The sequence below is a fragment of the Protopterus annectens genome, chromosome 3.part1 (genome assembly GCF_019279795.1).
Source record: "Protopterus annectens isolate FY-2018-M chromosome 3.part1, PAN1.0, whole genome shotgun sequence".
In the NCBI taxonomy this organism is placed as follows: Eukaryota; Metazoa; Chordata; order Ceratodontiformes; family Protopteridae; genus Protopterus; species Protopterus annectens.
Genome location: NC_056732.1, coordinates 518,235,822 through 518,257,300, shown reverse-complemented (window position 1 = coordinate 518,257,300; position 21,479 = coordinate 518,235,822). Strand labels below are relative to the sequence as shown.

The following is a 21,479-nucleotide window of genomic DNA, read 5'->3' as shown; positions in this document are numbered from 1 at the left end:
AAGACAGTGCTGGAGAAATAAGTGTGACCAAAAAATCTTCAGCTAGAATTCGTACAGCAGGTACTACCAATATCTACAACTGTGGTAATGTTGTTGTTTTTCTTTTGGCTTTTCCCGGTTATGGGTCGCCTCAGTGGAACTCCGGTCCGCTAATGATTGGCAGTCGATTTTTATGGTGCCGAGGTGCCAGCCCAATGCCCAGTCTTCAACGAAGGCACACCCATTCACGCATTTCTTCCGAACGCCACTCGACCGGGGGGAGGACATGCAGACTCCACACAGAAGGCGCTCCAGCCACGAATCTAATGGGAGAACCTTTTGCTGTGAGGTGAAAGTGCTACCGCTGCACCACCGCAGCTTAGATCTACAACTGTGGTAATAAAATCTCTAAATGGGTATATAAATCACTCAACCAACACTTGTGATGCAATGCCAACAAACAAGGCTCTAAACTACTAAACAGTTTCTCTTCACCTTCTTTCGCAGGTGTGTACATATTAGTCATACTAGGATGATTAGTTTCAAACTATACAGCACAAAATAATATTGTTTTCTTTCTCCACAACCAAAGCATTTAAGTCAACATTCTCATTTCCTACGATCATTACCAGCACCACTTAAAGGACAACAGGATTCTATTATTAAATGCTCAACATCTCTGTCCTTTTTTTCTCTATTTATTGTCCCTGCTATGAATAAATAACAACACAGCATTCAAAATATTTTAAATTGACTGTTTCTCTCCACTAGAACAGTACCTTACTGTACTGTGGTGGTTTCACTTTCAAAAAACTTTTAGGCCGCCCTTGCTACAGTCTTCAATTCATTGATGTCATCAAGGCCAAGACCACTGAATACAGGTAATTTTCTGGTCATTTGCCTTCCCAAACTGACATCACCATGACTGTCCTTAAAACCCACCCATGCTGTGATGTCACAGCTCCCTGGTCCTTCCCCTCCCCAAACAGAAAAGGCTTGAACAAGAAAACAGTACACGAGTCAAGTCTCCTGTTGTGAGATGTCAATCACAGTAGGTAACCGCTCAAATTACCCTTAGGACGTTGACAGCTAGGGAAGTTAGGTGTGAAGGGGGATGGGAGATGTGTCAAAGTCGTACAATTCAGGCTTCACAAAAATGCAGTTTAGCCATTCTAAAAAGCAGCAGCAGTAAAAACCATATTGAAAGCCCGTTCTGTGGCATTTGCACTGTTTGTGTTTTAAGTAGTCATTGAATGGCATGAAGTGTTACTTAAAACTAACTGACTGAAAGCCAGCAGTGTATACATATAAAATCAATGCAGTGACAGGAGCTTTAGGATGAAAGAAGCCTGCATGATGCAACTTTTTACAGCCAAACACTGCATTTTGGGATACCTAGAGCCAGACTAAACAAACAGAATTACTTCAAAATGCCACACCCCATGTGGTCAGACTCAGAAATTACGTATAAAAATATTTAAAAACCTGTAAATAGTCCCAGAGTGTTGTTAAAATGTAGGAAACATCAAGCCATAATGAAATAAACATGTTTTTTGAATCATAGAGGCAGATGTACCCACCAGGAAGAACTACAGAACTAACTCATAAAACAAGCCACAATGGTGGAATCACAAAATCAATAGGCTGCATAACAGGAGGAAAAAAATCATGGCAAAAAATAGGAGGTGCAGCACCCAGCAGGATAAAAACACTCTTATCAAACTAAACAAACAACTCAGAGGAAAAATAAAGTCTACCAAAGCCAGATTTGAGGTAAGTTTGGCCTCCCAGGCCAAGGACAACCACAAGGCATTCTTAAGCCATGTCCACAACTTCTAAGGCAATACACAATTGTGTGCAGAGTTCATTGTAAATGGAGCCACCTGTACTGAGCCAGAAGATATAGCAAACCTCCTGGCTGATAAATTCAGCTCCAACTTTACTCCTCTCTCCCCCTCAATCTTCCCTCAGGAAATATTGTCAAATATAACTCCCCCTACTATCACTAGGGAACAGGTCCTTAATGCTCTCTCTATGACCAAGAACACTGCATTAATGGGCCCAGACAATATCCCAGGATGCCTTCTAAATATCATGAAACATGACCTATAAGGGCCTCTGGAATTACTATTTAACTGTAGCCTCCAGACAGGCTTCATGCCTCCAGAATGGAGAAAGGCAACACTCATTCCGCTGCACAAAGGTGGGCCATCTACAGACCCTGGAAACTACAGACCCATAAGTCTTACTAGTCTTATATGTAAAGCCATGGAAAGAATTATCATGGAGATGATCAACAGAGATATAGTAAACCTCCAGACACTGGACCCAACCCAGTTTGGTTTTGTCAAGGGCAGATCATGCCTACTCAGCCTGGTGGACTTTTTTGAGAAGGTCACCGAAGCAATGTATGAGGGCATAATCATTCACACTGCCTACCTTGACCTGGCCAAGGTATTTGACACAATACTCCACTCAGGCATTGTTGACAAACTCAAGAGGTTAGGTACAAACCTGTAGGTCACCCAGTAGATAGCCAACTGGCTCACACACAGGACCCAAGAAGTTAGAATTGGGGAGTCCACCTCTACAAAAAAGCCAGCCACAAGTGGAGTCCCTCAGGGATCAGTCCTTGGACCACTCATTTTTTACTTTTACTTCTCGGAAGTCAAGGCCAATGTCAGTGGTCTCTGGCTGACTAAATTTGCAGATGATTGTAAATTAGGAGCTGTCATTGAATCTTACACTGACAAAATGTTCTCCAGGAGGGGCTGACACAGACAAACAACTGGTTTCAGAGCCATGAACTAAAACTAAATGCTAAGAAATGTATAATAGTATCCTTTGGGAAGTCATACATCCCTGGTAATTATCCTATTGACAGCACACCCCTTAGAGTTGACCCCTTAGTCAGGAACTTAGGGACACACATAGATAGTAATCTAACCTTTGACCATCACCTGTCTACAGTGGTAAGGAAATCATTCTATGTTGCACAACTTATAAACAAAGGTATGGCATATAAGTCCAAGGAAGTCTTTGTTCCACTGTATTCTGCATTCATCAGACCTATCATTGAGTACAATGTCCCCTTTGGTATGCACTCAACTAGGCATATCCAACAATTGGAATGTCCACAGAGGTTCCTCACTAAAAGAATACAGGGCGTAAATAAAATGTCCTATGCAGATCGCCTCAAGGCCCTATCCATGTATTCTGTCTCCTGCAGGCTTTTGAGGGGAGATCTATGCCTGGCATACAGTGCATTGTCAGACCCCACTCTGATGGACCTCTTGCATATCCACAAAAGAAACAGCAATCGAATTACCCATTCTGAAGACATAAACCTTGCCTGTGATATAAATAGGACCTGCTGCAGAGATAGGTATGTATCCCAGAGAAAACCCTGTCTATGGAACAGACTCCACATCCATGTGAAGCAGAGGTCCTCCCTAACCCAGTTCAAGTGCAGTTTGGACAGTTGGGTGGGAAACCAGAAGTTCATCCCTGGTTTGTCACCTATGTCTCTAATGGACACAGGTAAGCTGTAAAAGGTTCATCTCCCAGGCCCATGCTTACACTTATCAATGGTATCAGAACTTTTCAAAGATTTGGGATGCATGGCAAGGCTTAAAAAGGCCCTTATGGTCATTAGCCTAGTAAACAACTATGAATCTATGACTATCCACTGCACCAAGAGTTTTCACAACATGTGTAGCTCCATTTATAGCTCATTAAAGGCTACAGGGTATCCATATTTTTTCATATTTAGACAACTTGGTTATCTTTGCATTGTCTTTTTCAAAGTGTTGGGAATCTCTCACTTAGGTGAGAGATCCCATTCCCAAGCTGGGATTCCAAGAGAACATTCAAAAGTCTTTTTTTGTCTCCTCACAGGATTTTGTTCCTGGGGTGTCAGCTAGACATCTCAGTTTAAAGAACTTTCTTCCAGGGAAAAAAAATGATTTATATCTAGATCTGTAAATACAGTTGTTTACTTTGACTTTGGTCACAGCAAGGGAATTCTTCAGGATTTTGCATCTCATGGCATTTATGATTTTCATGATACCCCTGGCAAGACTCCACAAGTGAAAGAGACAATGGTATCTGAAGTCTCTTTTGTTCCACCACTAAAATCCTTTGTCTTTTGAAATCTCAGTGCTGGGGTTTGTCAGAAGAGAAATATCCTTAAATCTGGGTGTACCATTCTCTCTCCCTGTTCCAAAGCAGTCAGTCACCACAGAGACTGCAAACTTTGCTTAGGGAGCAGTTTCAAGAGGGATAAATGTGCAAGATGTGTGGGGAAACCATGAAGAGATGCAAGTACATAAATTTAGAATAATGCTTTCTGTGATCAAGACACTCGACTGTCTGACTTATCTTTAGTCCATGAGATCTCTTCAAGTTGTTACAGACAATACAACAGTCATGTGGTACATCAACAAGCTAGAGTGAGTTAAGTCTTACCCCCTATGCAGACTAGTCATGTTAGCTGGGGATATAGCTTCACAATACAGTCTTACTCTCCAGGCATCCTGCATTCTGACAGGAAAATTGTGTGCCAGACAAGCTGAGCAGAACATGTGCAGACCCTCATGAATGGAAACTTAATCAGTCAGTCTTCCAAGATTTGATCCATCTGTGGGGAGTTCCTCAAGTAGATGTATTTGTCTCCTCTCTGAAAAATCAGTTGGCAATGTTCTGCTCCAGAACGCTATTCAAGAAAACCTAGAAAACTTTTTTTTTTTGACAGGAATGTTCCTTTATGCTTTTCCACCCTTTCCACTGCTATACAGGGTACATCTGAAGATTCAGAAGGAATCCCCCAAGATCATTGTGGTGACTCCCTTCTGGCCAAGGCAACAGTGATTACCTCCCATTTTGAAAATGGACAGGGGCAATTACCAGAAGCTTCCTTACAGAGTGAATGTACTCGCACAAGGGCAGGGGTGTTTGATACACCCCGACCACAATCAGCTTCAGTTGACTGCCTGGATAACAGGGTCTTAATTCCCTTTAGGCACCTGTTTACTGTAGACATGCAGCAAGTACTAATGGAGGCAAGAAAGCCTGCTACTAAAAAATGTATATCAGTAGATGGAAAAGGTTTCCTAGTTAGTGCCAACAACATAGCCAGCATCCATTCAGGGCTAGTTGTTCTCTGGATTTCATGCCTCTCAACCTCTTAGTACAATAAATCTGGACAAAGCTGTAAATAATGGAGGGGCACAGGCACAAAAATAGGGTTAATTCTTAAATACTGCTCTTATAAATGTAGAAAGCTGATAGAATAACGGGTTTTGCATTAGTATGAATTTTCAGAAGAGAATGAAGTCTTAAACTCAAACCATTATTTTGTGAATGTAACCCATAATAATTTGCCAGAAAACCAAAAGATTTATGAGAAACAGACCAAAAATATGAGGCAAAAATCTGGACAGTTGAGAGGTATGCTGGTTTTACACTACTTGTGTGACACTATTCTATGGCCTTTCTTTCTCCTCCATCTATGTCCATTTATCAGTCATTTCAGCATGTCTGCCTGTGGATCCTCGCCTTTCAATGTATTCTCATGTCAAAATGTTTTTGAAACGGGTTTTGCATAAGAGGCCACAAAGAAAACCAGTGGCCCCTCCTTGGGATCTTACTTTTTTGTTAGAGAACCTAACACTTGCTCCATTTAAATGAGCTAACTGTGCTGACTTGATGTTCTTAACACCGAAAGCAGTTTTACTGATTTCTCTGGTCTCTGCAAGAAGGGTATCTGAGATGTAGGCTCACGTGGTGAGTCAACCGTATCTCATTGGCTGCAGAGACAGGGTTTCTTTTAGAACTAATCCTTCTTTTATGCCTAAAGTGGTATCCAAGTTTAATTTAAGCCAAACTATCCATTTCCCTGTTTTCTTTCTGAACATGAAAATGAGGGAGAAAAGATACTCCATACCTAGGATGTCTACAGATAAGTAAGGTACTACCTAGACAGAGCTAAATCTTTAGATATTCAGATCAATTGTTCATTTCATGTGAAGGTAAGTAGAAGGGACAACCTGTGTCAAAACAGACTATTTCCAAATGGCTTTTTGGAAAGTGTTGGATTCTAATAGTATTCTAGATGCAGCAACTTAGTCCAATGTACATACTTTTACAAAGCGCTACAAACTAGATTCCTTCTCCAGGTGTAGGCCAGGCATTGCTAGATATATTCTCCATGGGCTTTTGGACCATTCCACTTCCATCTTCCAGTTTTTCTAAAGTATGGTAATCTACCCATATAGAGTTTATGCTATTGCAGCAGTGATCAATATGATGAACATAGTAGAGTTGGGTAAGTAAGCTTACCATAACAGTAGATGCTCAAATGATCATTCCTGCAGAAGCCACTCCTTCCTTCCACCTCCTCTCCTTGTTTATGGTGTGTTTTGTATGTCAGGGTGTGGGCATTTGTTTTTTTTTTATTGTTTCTAGCAATGTCCTCTCAGGGTTTAGCGTTCCTTTCTCTGTTGTCATAAAAGCTCTGAATGACAGGCCCAAAACCTGTCATTTCGTCAGCTCAGCTCAAGCTGTTATTCTAAGAGAGTGCACGAAAGGTGCCTTGAAGCTTTGGAAGTTGGCTGGCTGTTATATAGCCCATATAGCTTAGGTTACTGCAGTAGTAGCCATTCGAGCATGTACAGTTATGGTATGTTTACTTGCACAACAGTACTTTCTTAATTCAGTTATTCCCTTAATGTAATATCTGAGCTGTCTGCCTACGTCTAGCATATGGAGATGCTGTTCCCATTCATCCTGGTAGTTTGTAAAAAAGACTGGGAGGTGTTTCTTCAGTAATATTTTTTCTTTACAAAATATCAGGTAAGGTACTTTACATTTTGGAGCTTGTAACTTTTGGGATTCTTTTGCCTGAGGTAACAGCAACCAGGGAAAAGTGTTTTACATGCAAAGTATATCCACTCTGTTTACGGGTTCATAGGGGAATGGAGTTAACTTCCCTGACATAAAGTTAAAATCCCAAAAGGGGCTTTTGGTGGACTTAAAAAAAGAAAGTTCAATAACATACATATATGCTAACAATAGAGCTTTTTTTTTTTTTTTTTCTAACAATAGAGCTTTGAGGAGTGATCCCAATAATGGTAGCTCATAATGTCAGAGTTTTAACCCATTTACTTTTTCCTCATTACAGTCCAGTTTTAAAACAGTAGCATTTTTTCCTAGGGTCTATGTCAAATAATCAAACAGCCACATTGTTGAATGTCATCTCATTGGCAATGCAGGCCGTTGAGCCATTCTGACAGAGATCGCAGTATGGTCGGGATCAGGAAATTTGCCTTTTCCCCACTGTAGTGTGATCTCAGAGTTGGTATATATAATTATAGGAGGTATTGTGTGTGTGTGAGGGGGTTCAGCAGATTGCATTGTTGATGAGTTGATGTTCGACAATGTGGCCGTTATTTGACATAGACCCTTTTTCTTATGTAGGCATATACTGGTCCTATGCCTGTGTTCTATGGAACCTTGCAGGTGTGTGAGTTGATATTATAAAGCCAGCACTGTTATACAGTTTCTTCATTTCTTCTCACCACTTCAAGTTCTTCATATCTTGCACTGGTATCAGATTTTTTTTTGCTGTATAGTGGCTTCTGCTTATTCAAGACATTAAGTCTGAAAATTACATAGAACAAAACTGTTACATGGCAACTCTGGACAAAGAAGCTGCTTACTTTCATGCCCCAGTGAGACATTTTAGATATATATTCATGTTATATTCATCCATAGATTCATGTATATGTATATAATATATTCATAATATATATATATATATATATATATATATATTTACACACAAACACACACACAAACACACACACACACACACACACACACACACACACACACACACACACACACACACACACATGCGTACATAATATATCTAGTATTTAACAGCGAATGCTGAAATATCAATGGCCAATACATCAATGCAACTAACTGTGCATGCCCTAAGGAATAAGCTTGGAGCATGCTGACTAAAAGGATTCAATAAAGCCTACACTAAGTGTACGCTTAGTGTACACGATATGTATTCTATAAAATTCTTGTCTCATTTTTGTGTTTTTTAGTCACTCAGAAAAGATTACGCTAAGTGTACATGTAGTCTGCACTTTGTGGTAACCTTTATGAATCCCTGTCAATATTTAAAGCAGCAAAAATATCAACAGGAAAACTAAAATTAGGAGGAAGAAGGTGTGTGTTATGTCTGTGTTCTCTGTTCCTCAGAACAGTGTACACTTAGTGTAGGCTTTATTGAATCTAGCCCTTTGCAAGGGAGGCAAGCCCCCTATGCCCCACCACACCCCTGCAGACTTTATATATATATATATATATATCACTTCAAGATTTCATGATCTCAAAGGTATGGCCATTTTCCCCCACCCTAGTGTTTGTCGATCTCCCAGACCTATTGACTATCTAATCTGTTCACCAAAATGTGATGACAAAACAAATGTTGACATTAGAGCATTTTCATCTGAAGTACCTCTCTCTCTTCCCAGCTTCAGTTTAGTCTCATTTCTTTCCCTACTAGCACTCCTATGATTCATATAAAAATACAGTTAAAAGCATTAAACGTTTCTGCTCACTAGATTATTACTGATGTATGCCTGTAAATAAAGTTTGGAAGAGCTGGTTGGCAAGTTAATAAATGCCTTCTTCAGAATCATTCAAGAACTGATAGTTTTATTAAATTAAATGTTTTGGTTTGTCTATGCAGATTCAAAAAGTTTTTACCATGTACACAAGAAAGAATGAATGAGCTGACATAGAAGAAACTTCAATAACAATCAGTCTAGCTGCAGAATAAATTGTCCAGTTACTGCTGATTTCATTTCCCACTGCCACTCCCCAAATAATTATCTGCAATACTGCTGACTGCATGCAGAAATAAATCATATAAAGGTGTATTGAGTCTTTCCACTAATGCTATAATTAAAACAAGTTTCTGTGGGAGTAGAAGCAACAGAGTTAATCTTGCTGCATGCAGGAATATACCTGCACACTGTGAAGACAGCATTCAGTCCACAGAATTTTCTGCAGGTCCTGGAAGAGCAAAATAAAATGCAATGTTCATATATTAGGTTGCTATGCATAGGTCAGAAACCTAATAAGTTGCTGAGTGCTACCTCATTGCACCAAGTAAATTCTGAAATAATGATGTGTGGTAAAAGGAATTTATCCCCTATATCCTAAACTGTGTAACCTGGATTAATGTTTTATAAATTTGGAGAGCCAATCTTTGTTGTTTTTAAGAAGAAAAATTTACTGTTTCTGTACTTATGTGGAACAAATTCACATTTGATAAGTCATTAGGAAGCTGAGCAAATTAAATGTTTGATATGCAGCTTAAAGGAGAGGAGTGAAATAAAACTAATACCATATTAACTTGAGCCTGGGGATGGATGACATATATTTAAAGCAGACAAAAAATATATCCCCAATTTTCTCAAAGAGTAAAATGTGTATATGAAAATTACTTGACTCCCTTGTCCTCTTGAAGCCTTGGAGTATTCATTGCTTTTATACAACAAAGTTGTAAGTCTGAATAATTGTAAAATAAACAACAAATGAGACAAGAATGTGGAGTTGAGGCATAGGAAACTGTGACTGTTCACAACTGGCATGCTAGTATCCTATTAATTTTGCTTGCTACTTTTGTAGCCCAACTACCAGCATTTGCATCCTGTAACTTTTTCGGGGGGGGGGGGGTTGGTAGAACAGGCACAACAGCTGGAATTTCAGTGCAGATATTGTCATGATTACTAAACTGTATTAAAGCACAGTTTCAGAGACAATATTTTTGAGGGTTTTTTTATGCTAGTGAATAGCATTTTGGGCACTATGAACAGCAATGGCACTGAGGGATAAATAAGTAGCTCAGCCCTTGAGGCTTGGCTAAGTAAAAGAAAACGGTTAGCTTCACACGCACGCACGCACACTCGCACTCGCACTCGCACACACACACACACACACACACACACACTGATCGGAGGGAATTAATATGTAGTGAGAGGAAGCTGCAGCCTAGAAATCTAATAGTATCAGGTACCCATGGTAGCTGCAATAGGAGGATCAAGTTTGGAGCAGGAAGGAGAAATGAGTCTTAACTGAGTGATTAATTCATTAATTACTCAATTAATTACTTTGTTTTGCTGATCTAACCTGGTGCAAAATGAAATAATTCTGGGACTGTAAACTTAAATATTAAAAGAAGAAGAAGAAAATATAAATGAAAGTAGACTAAGACTGCATATTTGGGATGTTTAGGATAATATGGTTCTAATAACAGGAAGGGATAATCTAGTTTATTTTGGTAGAATTCTCATTAACTTCTGCAGCCATCTACCAACTAACATCCATCTTCTTTATCATAACCAAATGGGATAGACTGTACTTTTCATTAACATGAAGAAATTCAGCATCAGTGAAATAACTTGTCTTGCGATTTCTTTTTTATTAATTGTAATTCTTTTTGTGTTTTATTTACTGTGAAATAATTTGTGTGAGCCACTGCCTTTTGAATAATTTGTTAGCTGTCATCTTTGTATACTGTCATTTTAACTAGCAAAGATATTAGGGTGAGATAATTTATTTTCACTTTTTAGATGCAATGATAGTTTATCACATTTTTTGATATTTTTAAGGTCAGAGAACAGCCCTTGTATCACCTCATCAAAGCAAGAGCTCTGAAAAAGATGGGAAATATTCCTGAAGCTGTTAAAACTTTAAAAATAATAATGAGTTTACCAGGCATGAAAAGAGTTGGAGGGGAAAAGTCCAAAGCAGCTAACATCAGCATCAGCGACAAAGTCTCTGTGTATTTGGAACTGGCAGAAGTCCTAAGCTTAAATGGAGAACAGGTAAAATGTTCATATTTTTAGGCAAAACTGGTAAAAACATTTGAATGTAAGGACTTCTGATTGACTTGGCTTGTGTTTTAGTACCACTGAAATAACTGCATCACATGATAAGCTGACAGTATATTCCTTTTAATCCTCTGTTCTTACAAAGACTCTGTTAAGACATCACTCACAGTCATCATTAAAAAGATTTCTGTTTATTATTATCTTCTATAAATGTTTTTTAGATTGAAAATGCATGAACGTCAGGAATATATAGAATAAATTACATGAGCTGCATGCTTTACTCTCCCTCTATTCTCCTGACATTGTAATATGAACTGAAACATGGCTAAAACCCCAAAACAGCAACAATGAAATCTTAGCTCCCAGATACAATATTCTACATAAAGACAGAAAAATCAAAAGTGGTTGGGGCATAGCAATTTTGTTCAAAAATCACCAAGCAGTTGAGACCTTAGAGCTAACCATCCCTAACTTTGACAATGCAGAACTAATCTTTACCAGATTAAAAATCAACCCCAAGAAACACATTAACATTATTGGTGGATACATCCCACCCGGGAACAATATATCCACACTAGAGGATTTACTACACTGGACCTCCAGTGCCCTCCCACAAGAAACAATCCTGTTGGGAGATTTTAACATTGACTGTCTCACCTGCTCCTCACAAAATCCAACAACTCCTATCAACCCCCATGGGTTTACCCAGATTATCCCATCCTCTTCGAAGACTGACAAGTCTTCCAAATGACATTCTATCCTCGACTGGATTTTGAGACCCACCCATTCCTAACGATCTGGTTGTCTCCCAGATGGCCTGAGTGACCATCAACCAACCTTTCTTCTAAGACACCGTATCCATCTCAGCAACCAGACCACCTTCCGTTTAATAAGAAATAAAAAAAAAATCAATCCTGACAGCTTCATCTCCTCTCTAAAAAGCTGCAACTGGGAACCTCCCAGACAAATGGCCCTAGAAGATGCTGTTAAATTCTTCAACACCACCTTCCTAGATATCCTGAACTGTTATGCACCTCCCAGAACTATTAGAGTCAAAGCTAATTATGCACCCTAGTTAAGTAAATAATGCAGATCTTTGCTCAAAGCAAGAGATAAAGCTTGAGAACAGTTTCATAAAAACAGATCCGCAGCCTCAAAACAAACATTCCTAGAACTTAGAAACAAAGCAAAGAAGTTAGTTCTTTGACAAAATCAACTACTACCATAATATTAAAAAAAAATCAAAATAACCCTCAAAGGTTCTGGACTGCCATACATAACATACTCCTCCCAGGTAAATCCAGTACACCCTTTCCAACATCAACCAATACCTGCTTAGACAGCATAGCAACCCAATTCAATAAATACTTCAAATAAACCATTCTTGCTCTTTCTAATTCTCAGTACTCCCCCCACCACCTCTGATCCTTCCATATCACAGAATAACACCAACCCCCTTACATTACAACCAGTTTCTGTTAATAGCATAGAAAGATTACTTAAAAAATCTAAAGCCAATCACACTAGCTGCAGATAAACTTCTGGCTGACTATCTGCAAATTGCAGTAGACACAATAGCATATTCATTAGCCATGCTTATTAAGAGATCTATATCTGAAAATCTAGTCCCTGATATTTGGAAAATCTCCCACATTCTACCTTTACACAAAAGAGGTAATTTTTCAGAACTGACCAATTATTGCCAATTTGCCATTCTAACTCCCTTATCCAAAATCCTAGAGAGATGCATTCATACACAATTGATGGACACACACACACACCCTTATGTCAAATACTGAAAACAGCTTTTAACCCTGGCATAGCACCACCACAGCCCTAATGTCTTTTACTAATACTGTAAGCCAGCATAGAAACAACAGACAATTTTATCTGCCATCTTTCTTGACCTTTCTTAAGCTTTTGACATGTTCATCAGTGTTCTGTCTGACCTAAATCTTAGTCAGTCTTCCATTACTTGCTTCAAAAGCTACTTATCAGGATGGCAGCAGGCCGTTTAGTGGCAACACAATCTCTCTCTTCTTCTTCCAGTTACCTTAGGACTTCCCCAAGGCTTGATTCTATGACCCCTACTGTTTTCTCTTTTTACCAACAATCTCCACACCTCTACTCTACATGTTTCAGTGATCCAGTATGCAGAAGACTCCACGTTCATATGTGCAGCCCCTTCCCTACAAGACTTTAATTCTATAACCCAAGATTCTTTTCTACCTGTTGAAACATGGCTTACTAATACCCATCTTATCTTAACCCATAACAAGACCAAACTCCTTCTCTTCAACTCTACAAGATCAACCACATCATGCTCCTCATTCGGTATCATATCCAAAAATAAAACCATAATCACTCCAGTAAAACACACTAAACATCTAGGCATAGAAATTGACATCAACTTGAAATTTGATGTCCACATATCTCAAACCATTAAGAAGGTACACAAAACGCTAGGTGCTCTGTACAGAAACAAACAATTTCTAACAGGAAACACAAAAGCTACCATCACATGCATACACCTCATGTCAACCCTCCTTTACACTTCACCATTTCTAACCAACCTCAGAAAACTGATCTAACCAAACCCGAATCCTGCTATAACAAAATTGCCAGGTACGCCACAGACTTCTCATACATATCACATCATTGCTCATCCCTTAAGCAATTGAACTGACTAGAACTTCTTCAACTACTACCCTTTAATCAAATAACATTTGCTCACAAGATCCTGCATCAACCAGAAAAAAACCCTTCTCTCTAGAACTCAAATAGTAGATCTGTCTGTTCTAGTAATAAACTATTTCTGGACATCACCAAAGCTAACAACTCAGCCAGGGAATCACTCTTGTCAAACTTCATTCTTAAAATATGGAACATACTACCCACCCAAATAACCTCTAACTGCTTTACAGTACAATTAAAAAAACTTCTAAAATCACACTTAAGGAACACTTGACTCTGTATCTGCACTTGTCCTGGCTAATTATTTTATTCCCTAACAACCGCCTGTATAGAATTTATATATATGTCTGATTTTCAACTAGGTCACTATCAAACTTAGTTGCAATGTATAGATCAATCTAAAATACTATCTAAACCATTGTTTAAGATTTGTACAATGCAAATTTTATCTGTGCTTTAGTCAATTTTGTACTTTTGTTAATTTGGAGCTTTTGTCCTCTGGCTTCCACTGAAAAAGGACTTGTGTCTAGTCAGACTTTCCCAGTAAACAAATGTAAAATAAATAATAAAAAAATAAATAAATAATCCTACCCAAGGGAAACTGCCAAATTAAGTAGTTTGCAACAGAGTGGTAGCTAATTTTATTTAACCTATAGTGACAAATGCACATTGGGCCTGCATTACTGAAAGAGCGATGTAACATTAGGGTCTATGGTTACACAGTCGTTTTTGTTGGGAAAGAACAAGCCAGCCTCATTTATGGCATGTGTTAGTACTGAGAACTAATCTGTGACTTATCACTGTAAAAGTGCACCATCAGAGTTTTACGTTTGTTATAGATCTTGAGGTTCCAGTTTTGGTTGAGATCACAGTATTTAACATTCTGAATGTTATGAGTCAGGTACTTCGGTATATTATGAGTCAGGGAATTCAGAATTTGCCTAAATAAAAACACTGTATTCCTGTCATGTATACTGCTCATTATAGAGAACAGGATACTATGTTCTACTATCAAGTAGTGAATCCTTACTGATTGAGCTCCATTTATCAAAGGTTCCATTCATCAAGTACATTCTTATCAAATGTTCCAGATTTATGAGTAATTATTTGCTGAAAATGGCCATGTTAGAGATTCTACAAGCATGGAATAAAACCGAGAATGTTACAAAGTGTGAACTGGTTTCCTTTCTTCTTGTTTGTACAGTTTTTGAGTTAGTTTATATTAGTAGCGGATGGTGTGGGGGGCACCACCCACTACATGGCAGTGCAGGGAGGTGTGTCCCCCTACAAAACCAATTATGATTTTTTATGTGTTTTTAGGTGATATACTTGGATGCTCAACAAAGGAGGATTTTGTTGTGCATGGTTGTTTGTTGTTGGACAATTAGTGGGGCTTTTGGTTGTGTAGTCTTTCAGTAAGGGGACTGTGATTTTTAGAGAAATTAAGTGGATTCCCTTCCTAAGGTATCCTTGAGTCTTAATATATGGCAGTGTATTTGGCAGAGACACAATTAAAAAGCAAATATGTGTAAAGATAATGGAATAATACATGTTAGAGAAGCATAATACCCCTGCCATATTTAGTGTTTGCTGTTGGAGTGAATAGTCTAAGGTTCTCTTTCTTTTCCTTCTCCTCCCGCTCAGATATGTAGAAATAAATTGTGGGATTACCAAATATCACAGCAAGCAGTGGCAGGCACATTTGCTTAGCAATATCCTCCTGTTACCTTCTATGGCACTTTATAACAAAGCAAATTTTAGTATTCAGCCGTTACCTAAGAACATGGTGCTACAGACACTACCTGTTAACCTGGAATATAGTATGTAATTGACCCCGATACTTTGCATCATACAGGCTTCACCACTGTCTCTCCACTGAGTACAAGTACTGAAAATGACATTTTCTAACCAGTTTATTTTTTTAGAGTTGTTTCCAAAGCAAATATTTCAAAAATATGCTAGATTAAAAAAACAAACACACACAAATAAACTTAGATATGAATGTACCAAAAGTCTGAACAATACAATGGATGATTTAGAAGCTTTCTGCTACATGAGTGATCATGCAATATATAGCATTACTAAAACCTGGTAAAGATCTGAAGTTTATATAAAAACTTTAGGGTGTACCTCATTTTGTTGTTGCAGATTCAGTGGGATTGGTGGTAGTGTTTCAATATTTGTTAAAGAACACCTAAAAGTTGAAAGCCAAGAACAATTCAAGACTAAAAGGTTCTCATCCAGTAATTATCTGTGGTGTTGAGTATAATATTACAGACATCCACAATATACTGTCTGTGTGCCCAAAGAATGACAATTTCTTTGCTGAACTTTAGGTGGAAAAACATTGAATATATTATTTCTTATGGGGGTTTTAACTACATAAACACTTGACTGAGTGAAATATCTAAACTCCAATAAATATGTCCAAATATTATTTGACTATTTTGGTCAGTACATTTTCGAACAATTAATGTGCAATTCCATCTAGAGATGCCAGTATCTTAGATAATGCATTGACAAGCCTAGGGTCTTTATTTTTGCCACCTGTTGATGTAGGCTCTATAATTAAAACAGATACTAATACTATTATCTTTGATTTAGAGTACAATCACCTTTAATTGTAAAATAAATTATCCTTCCCTGACTTTATCATTAGAAATGCAAAAAAAGACAGAATTAAGAAAAGAGACAGTGAGTGAAGCTAACCTCAGGGTTCAAAATAAATATGCTCAGATTACTTTCAATGAATTTTGTAACAGTATTACTTTCTAAATTCATGAATGTGTTACATTCACAAACACATACCTGTAAGGCGTAAATATTCATGCAAATTCAACGAAAAGCTCCTTTTTGTGAAATCTTAGTAAGCTATACAACAGAAAACAGTACTACTTAACTTTCAAATATTGCACAAATAAAGTAGTGAAAGTAGTGTTTTTATTAAAAATTCCAGCTTTTATTGTGAGCTTATCTTGATCTCAAAGGTTGAAAGCAACAATAAGGTATTATTCAATTAATTGAAATAGTGGAATTGTGAATGCAATATGTTGTCAATAAACAATTATGTTGTTGAGGGTGCAAGATAAACCAAATGTACTTGCAGAAAAATTCTATACATAAATCACAATAAGCAATAACATGTCACTGTGCTAAAGAATAAGGTCTAGAAAAGCTGATTCTGTAGCCCACCTAATTATAAAAGTTTTAGGGAAATCATGTTATCACTTTGTTTCTCTATGAACCATTCCATTATTTAATACAGTGCTGGATTTTGTAGCCTTTAAACAAGCCAACTGAAACAACTTGAAAACGGTCTAATGATTGTTAGTACAAAAACTAGAGTAATCACAGATATTCTAGTGACTTTTATCCTCTGCAAGTCTACATGGAAGAGTTACCTAAAGAGAAATGCTCTTGGTGACCATCAGCAATACCAGTGCTTGAGAAACAAGTGCAAAAAAGCTAGTTAACAGGATCAAGACAGAAATTCACAAGGCAGAGGCTTATGGCAACAATGAATGCTCAGGGCTGCTGAAGGGAAATACATAATTTGACAAGGGGAAAGAAATGGTCACATATATTTCTCCAAATGTTCATGTAGAACTTGTAGAGTAAGATAAGCCTATTGCAGATACGTTTGCGCAATAGTTTGCTGCTCGGTTTAGCATGAGCATGCCTGACTTTGAACCTTTGATAACAGTACTGAACATATTTTTTGGCTTCTCTGCTAAACTTAGTTTTTTAATAGTTACTAGCTCAAAACTAAATACATGGTTGTGGGACAGTCAGACAAATCAGTATTTGTCTTTAAAGAGTGGAATCCTATCCAAAATCTGGAACATTGGCTATATTTTGCCACTGCTCCAAAAATTGATCCTGAAACTATATGAAGAAGTTAAAGCTTATTTCAATCCTGGATAACATTTTGGAGAAATCTATGGCTTATCGGGCGAAAAGTACTTTGGACTGTGGTAATCAACAGTATGGATTTAGAAAATTATATGGCAGTTGCATAGTTCTTATTTCACTCAGAGTTACCATTTTGGGAACCTCAGATAAACCAGTGTTAACTGGAGTCATCTTCTCAGACCTCAGAAAGGCCTTTGAGTCTATTCACTGGAAACTGTTGGCAGAAGTAGCCCTGCATAGACTAGAGTTTATGGAATTTAACTGTTTCATTGATTACCTGAGAAACAGACTTTTCAAGTTAACCATTGATTACAGTCAGTGCTGTCCCATGCCAGTGAGGAGGGAAGTTCCTGGGAAGTCAGTCCCAGGCCCATTAGTCTCCACATTATTTCTCTTCTCTGTGGGCATGAGCCTAATTAAGTTCAACTGAATTCTTTCTAAAGATGCTATTATCAGTTGGGTCTCAGGCAATGAATTAAAAGGCATTACTGATATGTCTAATCTGGTATAATGCTGCAGTGGGCTGAGACACTCAGGAGTTAAGCTGAGTTGCAGAAAGTTAAAATGGAGTTGACTGGGACTCGTACCAGGCTGTCTGGTATGTGTGGCAATTTGGACCTCATTGGACTGGATGGTGTGCCCTTTCATTTAGTTCTTACCTTCCTATACAGTTTTGTTTGGCTTGACCTATCACTGGCATACTCATTCTGCTTGCGTAACATAACAACACAAATTGAACCAAATTGGGAAACAGACGTAGAATCTCTAATATATTATGCAAGGAAACCAGAGCAACAGCAGATCTGATGATGTCATTTTCATTCATACCTTAACTGATGGGTTTCTGATCCAGCATTGGATCCAACTCAGCCACTTTTACCAGGCTCATGAATCCAGGTCTTGAGCTCCTTTCTTTACCCATAATGCCTGACTTTCCTGGTATAACTCAGATCTTGTTTGGCACCACATTATTCGGATACAAATTTCTACTCTCAAGCTACGGAGGTTAAGAGATAGCTTTATATCCTTTTTTCGTAAAGTTTTTCTGTACTTGGTCTGCTTCCCTCCACCTTCCTTTACCATTAGACATAATTTGTTTGTCTTTCTGTCCATTATATCCATTATCTTCCTTCCTTTTTCTGCCCTTTTTATCAGGCTTTTCTACCTGTGTTAGGGTACTTTGTCTCATACCACTGTCGGTATCCTTTCCTTCTTTCTAGTTACCCAATTTGAGGTAGATTCAGTGTTGGTATTTTCTGTCTTTCTTCCATCTATCCAAAAAAAAAAAAAAGTTTCCCTTTTCACCTTTTTGTTTTAGGAATAGAGTGGCTTTCTTATTATGGCTGACAAACCTATGGGTTTTAACGACTGCATCTCCTGTGGGCATACGATGTCTAACTTGGATGCCCACAAGGAGTGTTTGTATTGTTTAGGTGCTGCCCACCTAGGTGTGGACTGTTCTGTTTGTTTGGGGTTCAATTCCTGTGCTTTAAGTGACAGAAGGGATTAGTTCATTTTGAAAGGTTTACTTCCTTCTTCTTTTGTTTCTGACTCAGCTGGGGCTCAAACTCCTAGTAAAACAGATAACGGGAAGCTTGACTTGAAACCTAATGAAAAGGAGTCCAGGAAATGTACTACTGATCATTCTCCCCACTCAGCTTGGACTTCGGAGTCACTGGCTAAAGTCGTCAAGACATCAGATCCGACACTTTCCTCGGATCCTACTACATTGAGATTCAAGTCTTCTCAGATCTGATCTTCTCCTTTTTTCACCCTGAATCCAATATCTCCTTGTCTCTGTTCACCCTTCTTACAGGAGACACATAGAAAATGCACTCCAGCTGAGAATTGAACTGGGGAACCTCTTGCTGTGAGGCGACAACACTACAGCTGCACCACTGCGCCATCCTAATTGTTAATTCTAATCCAAGCCTCATTGCTTTTTTTTTTTTTTTTTTTTTTTGGCAGCCACCATAATTTGACTCAGGAAGGCCTTACTATGGCTAGGCAATTCTGATTCTGTATTATAGCCCAGAAATATAATTTCCCTAGTTACACCAATTTGCTCACCCAGTGTCTCTGATAGTGTAGTCTGCAGGGAATCTTTAAAGCCTACCAACTCATTACACTCCCAGAAAATATGTTCCCAATTACCTCTTTCTTCCCCATCACACCTTTAACATTTGCTGTGTACCTTAGGAAAAATTATCTGAAGTAGGAAAAATTTTCTGAAGTCTACTTGGGGTATAAAAATATGTATGCAAACATTTCCAAGAAAAAGTCCTAAATCTTCTAGATTTTGTTGCATATTTGGGAGACATATATAGATCCCCTATTGTTTCTTTGTGACTTGCTTTTCCAATAGCTCTTCCAAATCCTTTCTAACCTCCTCTGATTGATTCTTATAGTTATCGTGCAATATTTTATCTGCTGTACTAATTATTCCTTTTTGAACAGCAGCTTCTGCTCTGGATTCTACTAAAAACTCTACCAGTGCTGGTCTTTTGTTTAGGACCCTCTATTCTTTTCTTTTTGCCTATACTCTGATATCAGTCTTTGATTAGGAAGGCAATCTCACAGGTTCATAAGTGTTTACTTGGCTAACAACCACAAGGGCCTTTTTAAGCCTAGCCATGCATCCCAAATCTCTGACAAGTTCTGATACCCTTGATAAGTGTAAGTATGGTCCTGGAAGATGCACCATTTACAGGTTACCTCTGTCCATTAGAGATATAGGTGCCAAACGAGAGGTGAATTTCCAGTTTCCCATCCAGTTGTCCAAGTTGCACTTTAAGTGTGTTAGGGAGGAACTCTGCTTCACATGGATGGGGAGCCTGTTCCATAGACACGGTAGTCTTTGGGACTCATATCTATCTCTCCATCAGGTCCTATTTATATCACAGGCAAGTTTTAAGTGTTTAAAACAGGTAACTCTGGTGTTGTTTGTTTTTTGGATATGCAGGAAGTCCATCTGAGTGGGGTCTGACAAAGCCCTGTATGCTAGACATAGATCGCCCCTCAAAAACCTGTAGGAGACAAAATACAGGGATAGGGCCTTAAGGCGGTATAGGACATATTACTTATGTCCTGTATTCTTTTAGTGAGGAACCTCTGTGGACGTTCCAGTTGTTGGATATTCCAGGTTAAGTACGTACCAAAGGGGGCATTTACTCAATGATAGGTCTGATGAATGCTGAATACAGTGGAACAATAACTTCTTTGGACTTAGATGCCATACTTTTGTTTGTAAATTGTGTAACATAGAATGATTTCCTCACCACTGTAGACATGTGATGATCAAAGGCTAGATTACCAAGGCTAGATTACTATCTATATGTGTCCCTAAGTCCCTGACTGCTGGGTCAACTCTAAGGAGTGTGTTGTCAATATGATAGTTACCGGGGATGGATGACTTCCCCAAGGATACTGTTATGCCTTTCCTGGCATTTAGTTTTAGTCTCAAACCTTCAGTCCAAATAAATTCTTGGCATCTTGCCATTCTATTACCTTTCCCTCTCTCATTATTTGCTCACAATACTTTGGTTCCTTTGCCAGTTTCCTCTAATAAATTCCAGCCCCTGCTTCCCCATTGTTTGTATCTCTAACTGCAGTCATCCCTATCGGCAGAATCTCCTTTCTCTATTCCCGTGTTGGCTTTGTTCTTAGAACACCTTCTGTTACTTTATGAATATAAGATTCTGTATGATTATTGTTATTCTCCTTAAAGCTCTCCCTTTGATTGGGTGGAACTTTGGGGATGTTTTTAATTTTCATTGTGAAAATTTGGGAAAATGGTATGAAATAACTTAAGGATATGATTTTCTGCACCCAATTGTCTTTTGTGATGGATTCCCAAGCTTTTGGGTGCAGAGATAAGCATCTCCTGACTCCCTCCAGAGTGCATCAATCAGGTAAACCTTCTGCAGTGCTGGTAAGGTCTGTCAGAGAAGTTATCTTTGAAGCCCTAGTTCTGCGGAC

General features: G+C 38.4%; 1 protein-coding gene across 1 annotated transcript in view; it reads left to right on the top strand.

Moving 5' to 3' along the window:
• The window catches only part of LOC122798197 (tetratricopeptide repeat protein 21B-like), a 1,733,894-nt gene that overhangs the window by 929,471 nt on the left and 782,944 nt on the right, over nucleotides 1-21,479 (top strand). Inside the window, exon 14 of the mRNA XM_044066946.1 lies at nucleotides 10,674-10,889. Within this exon, the coding sequence (XP_043922881.1) occupies nucleotides 10,674-10,889 (216 nt within the window). The remainder of the gene's footprint in view (nucleotides 1-10,673; nucleotides 10,890-21,479) is intronic.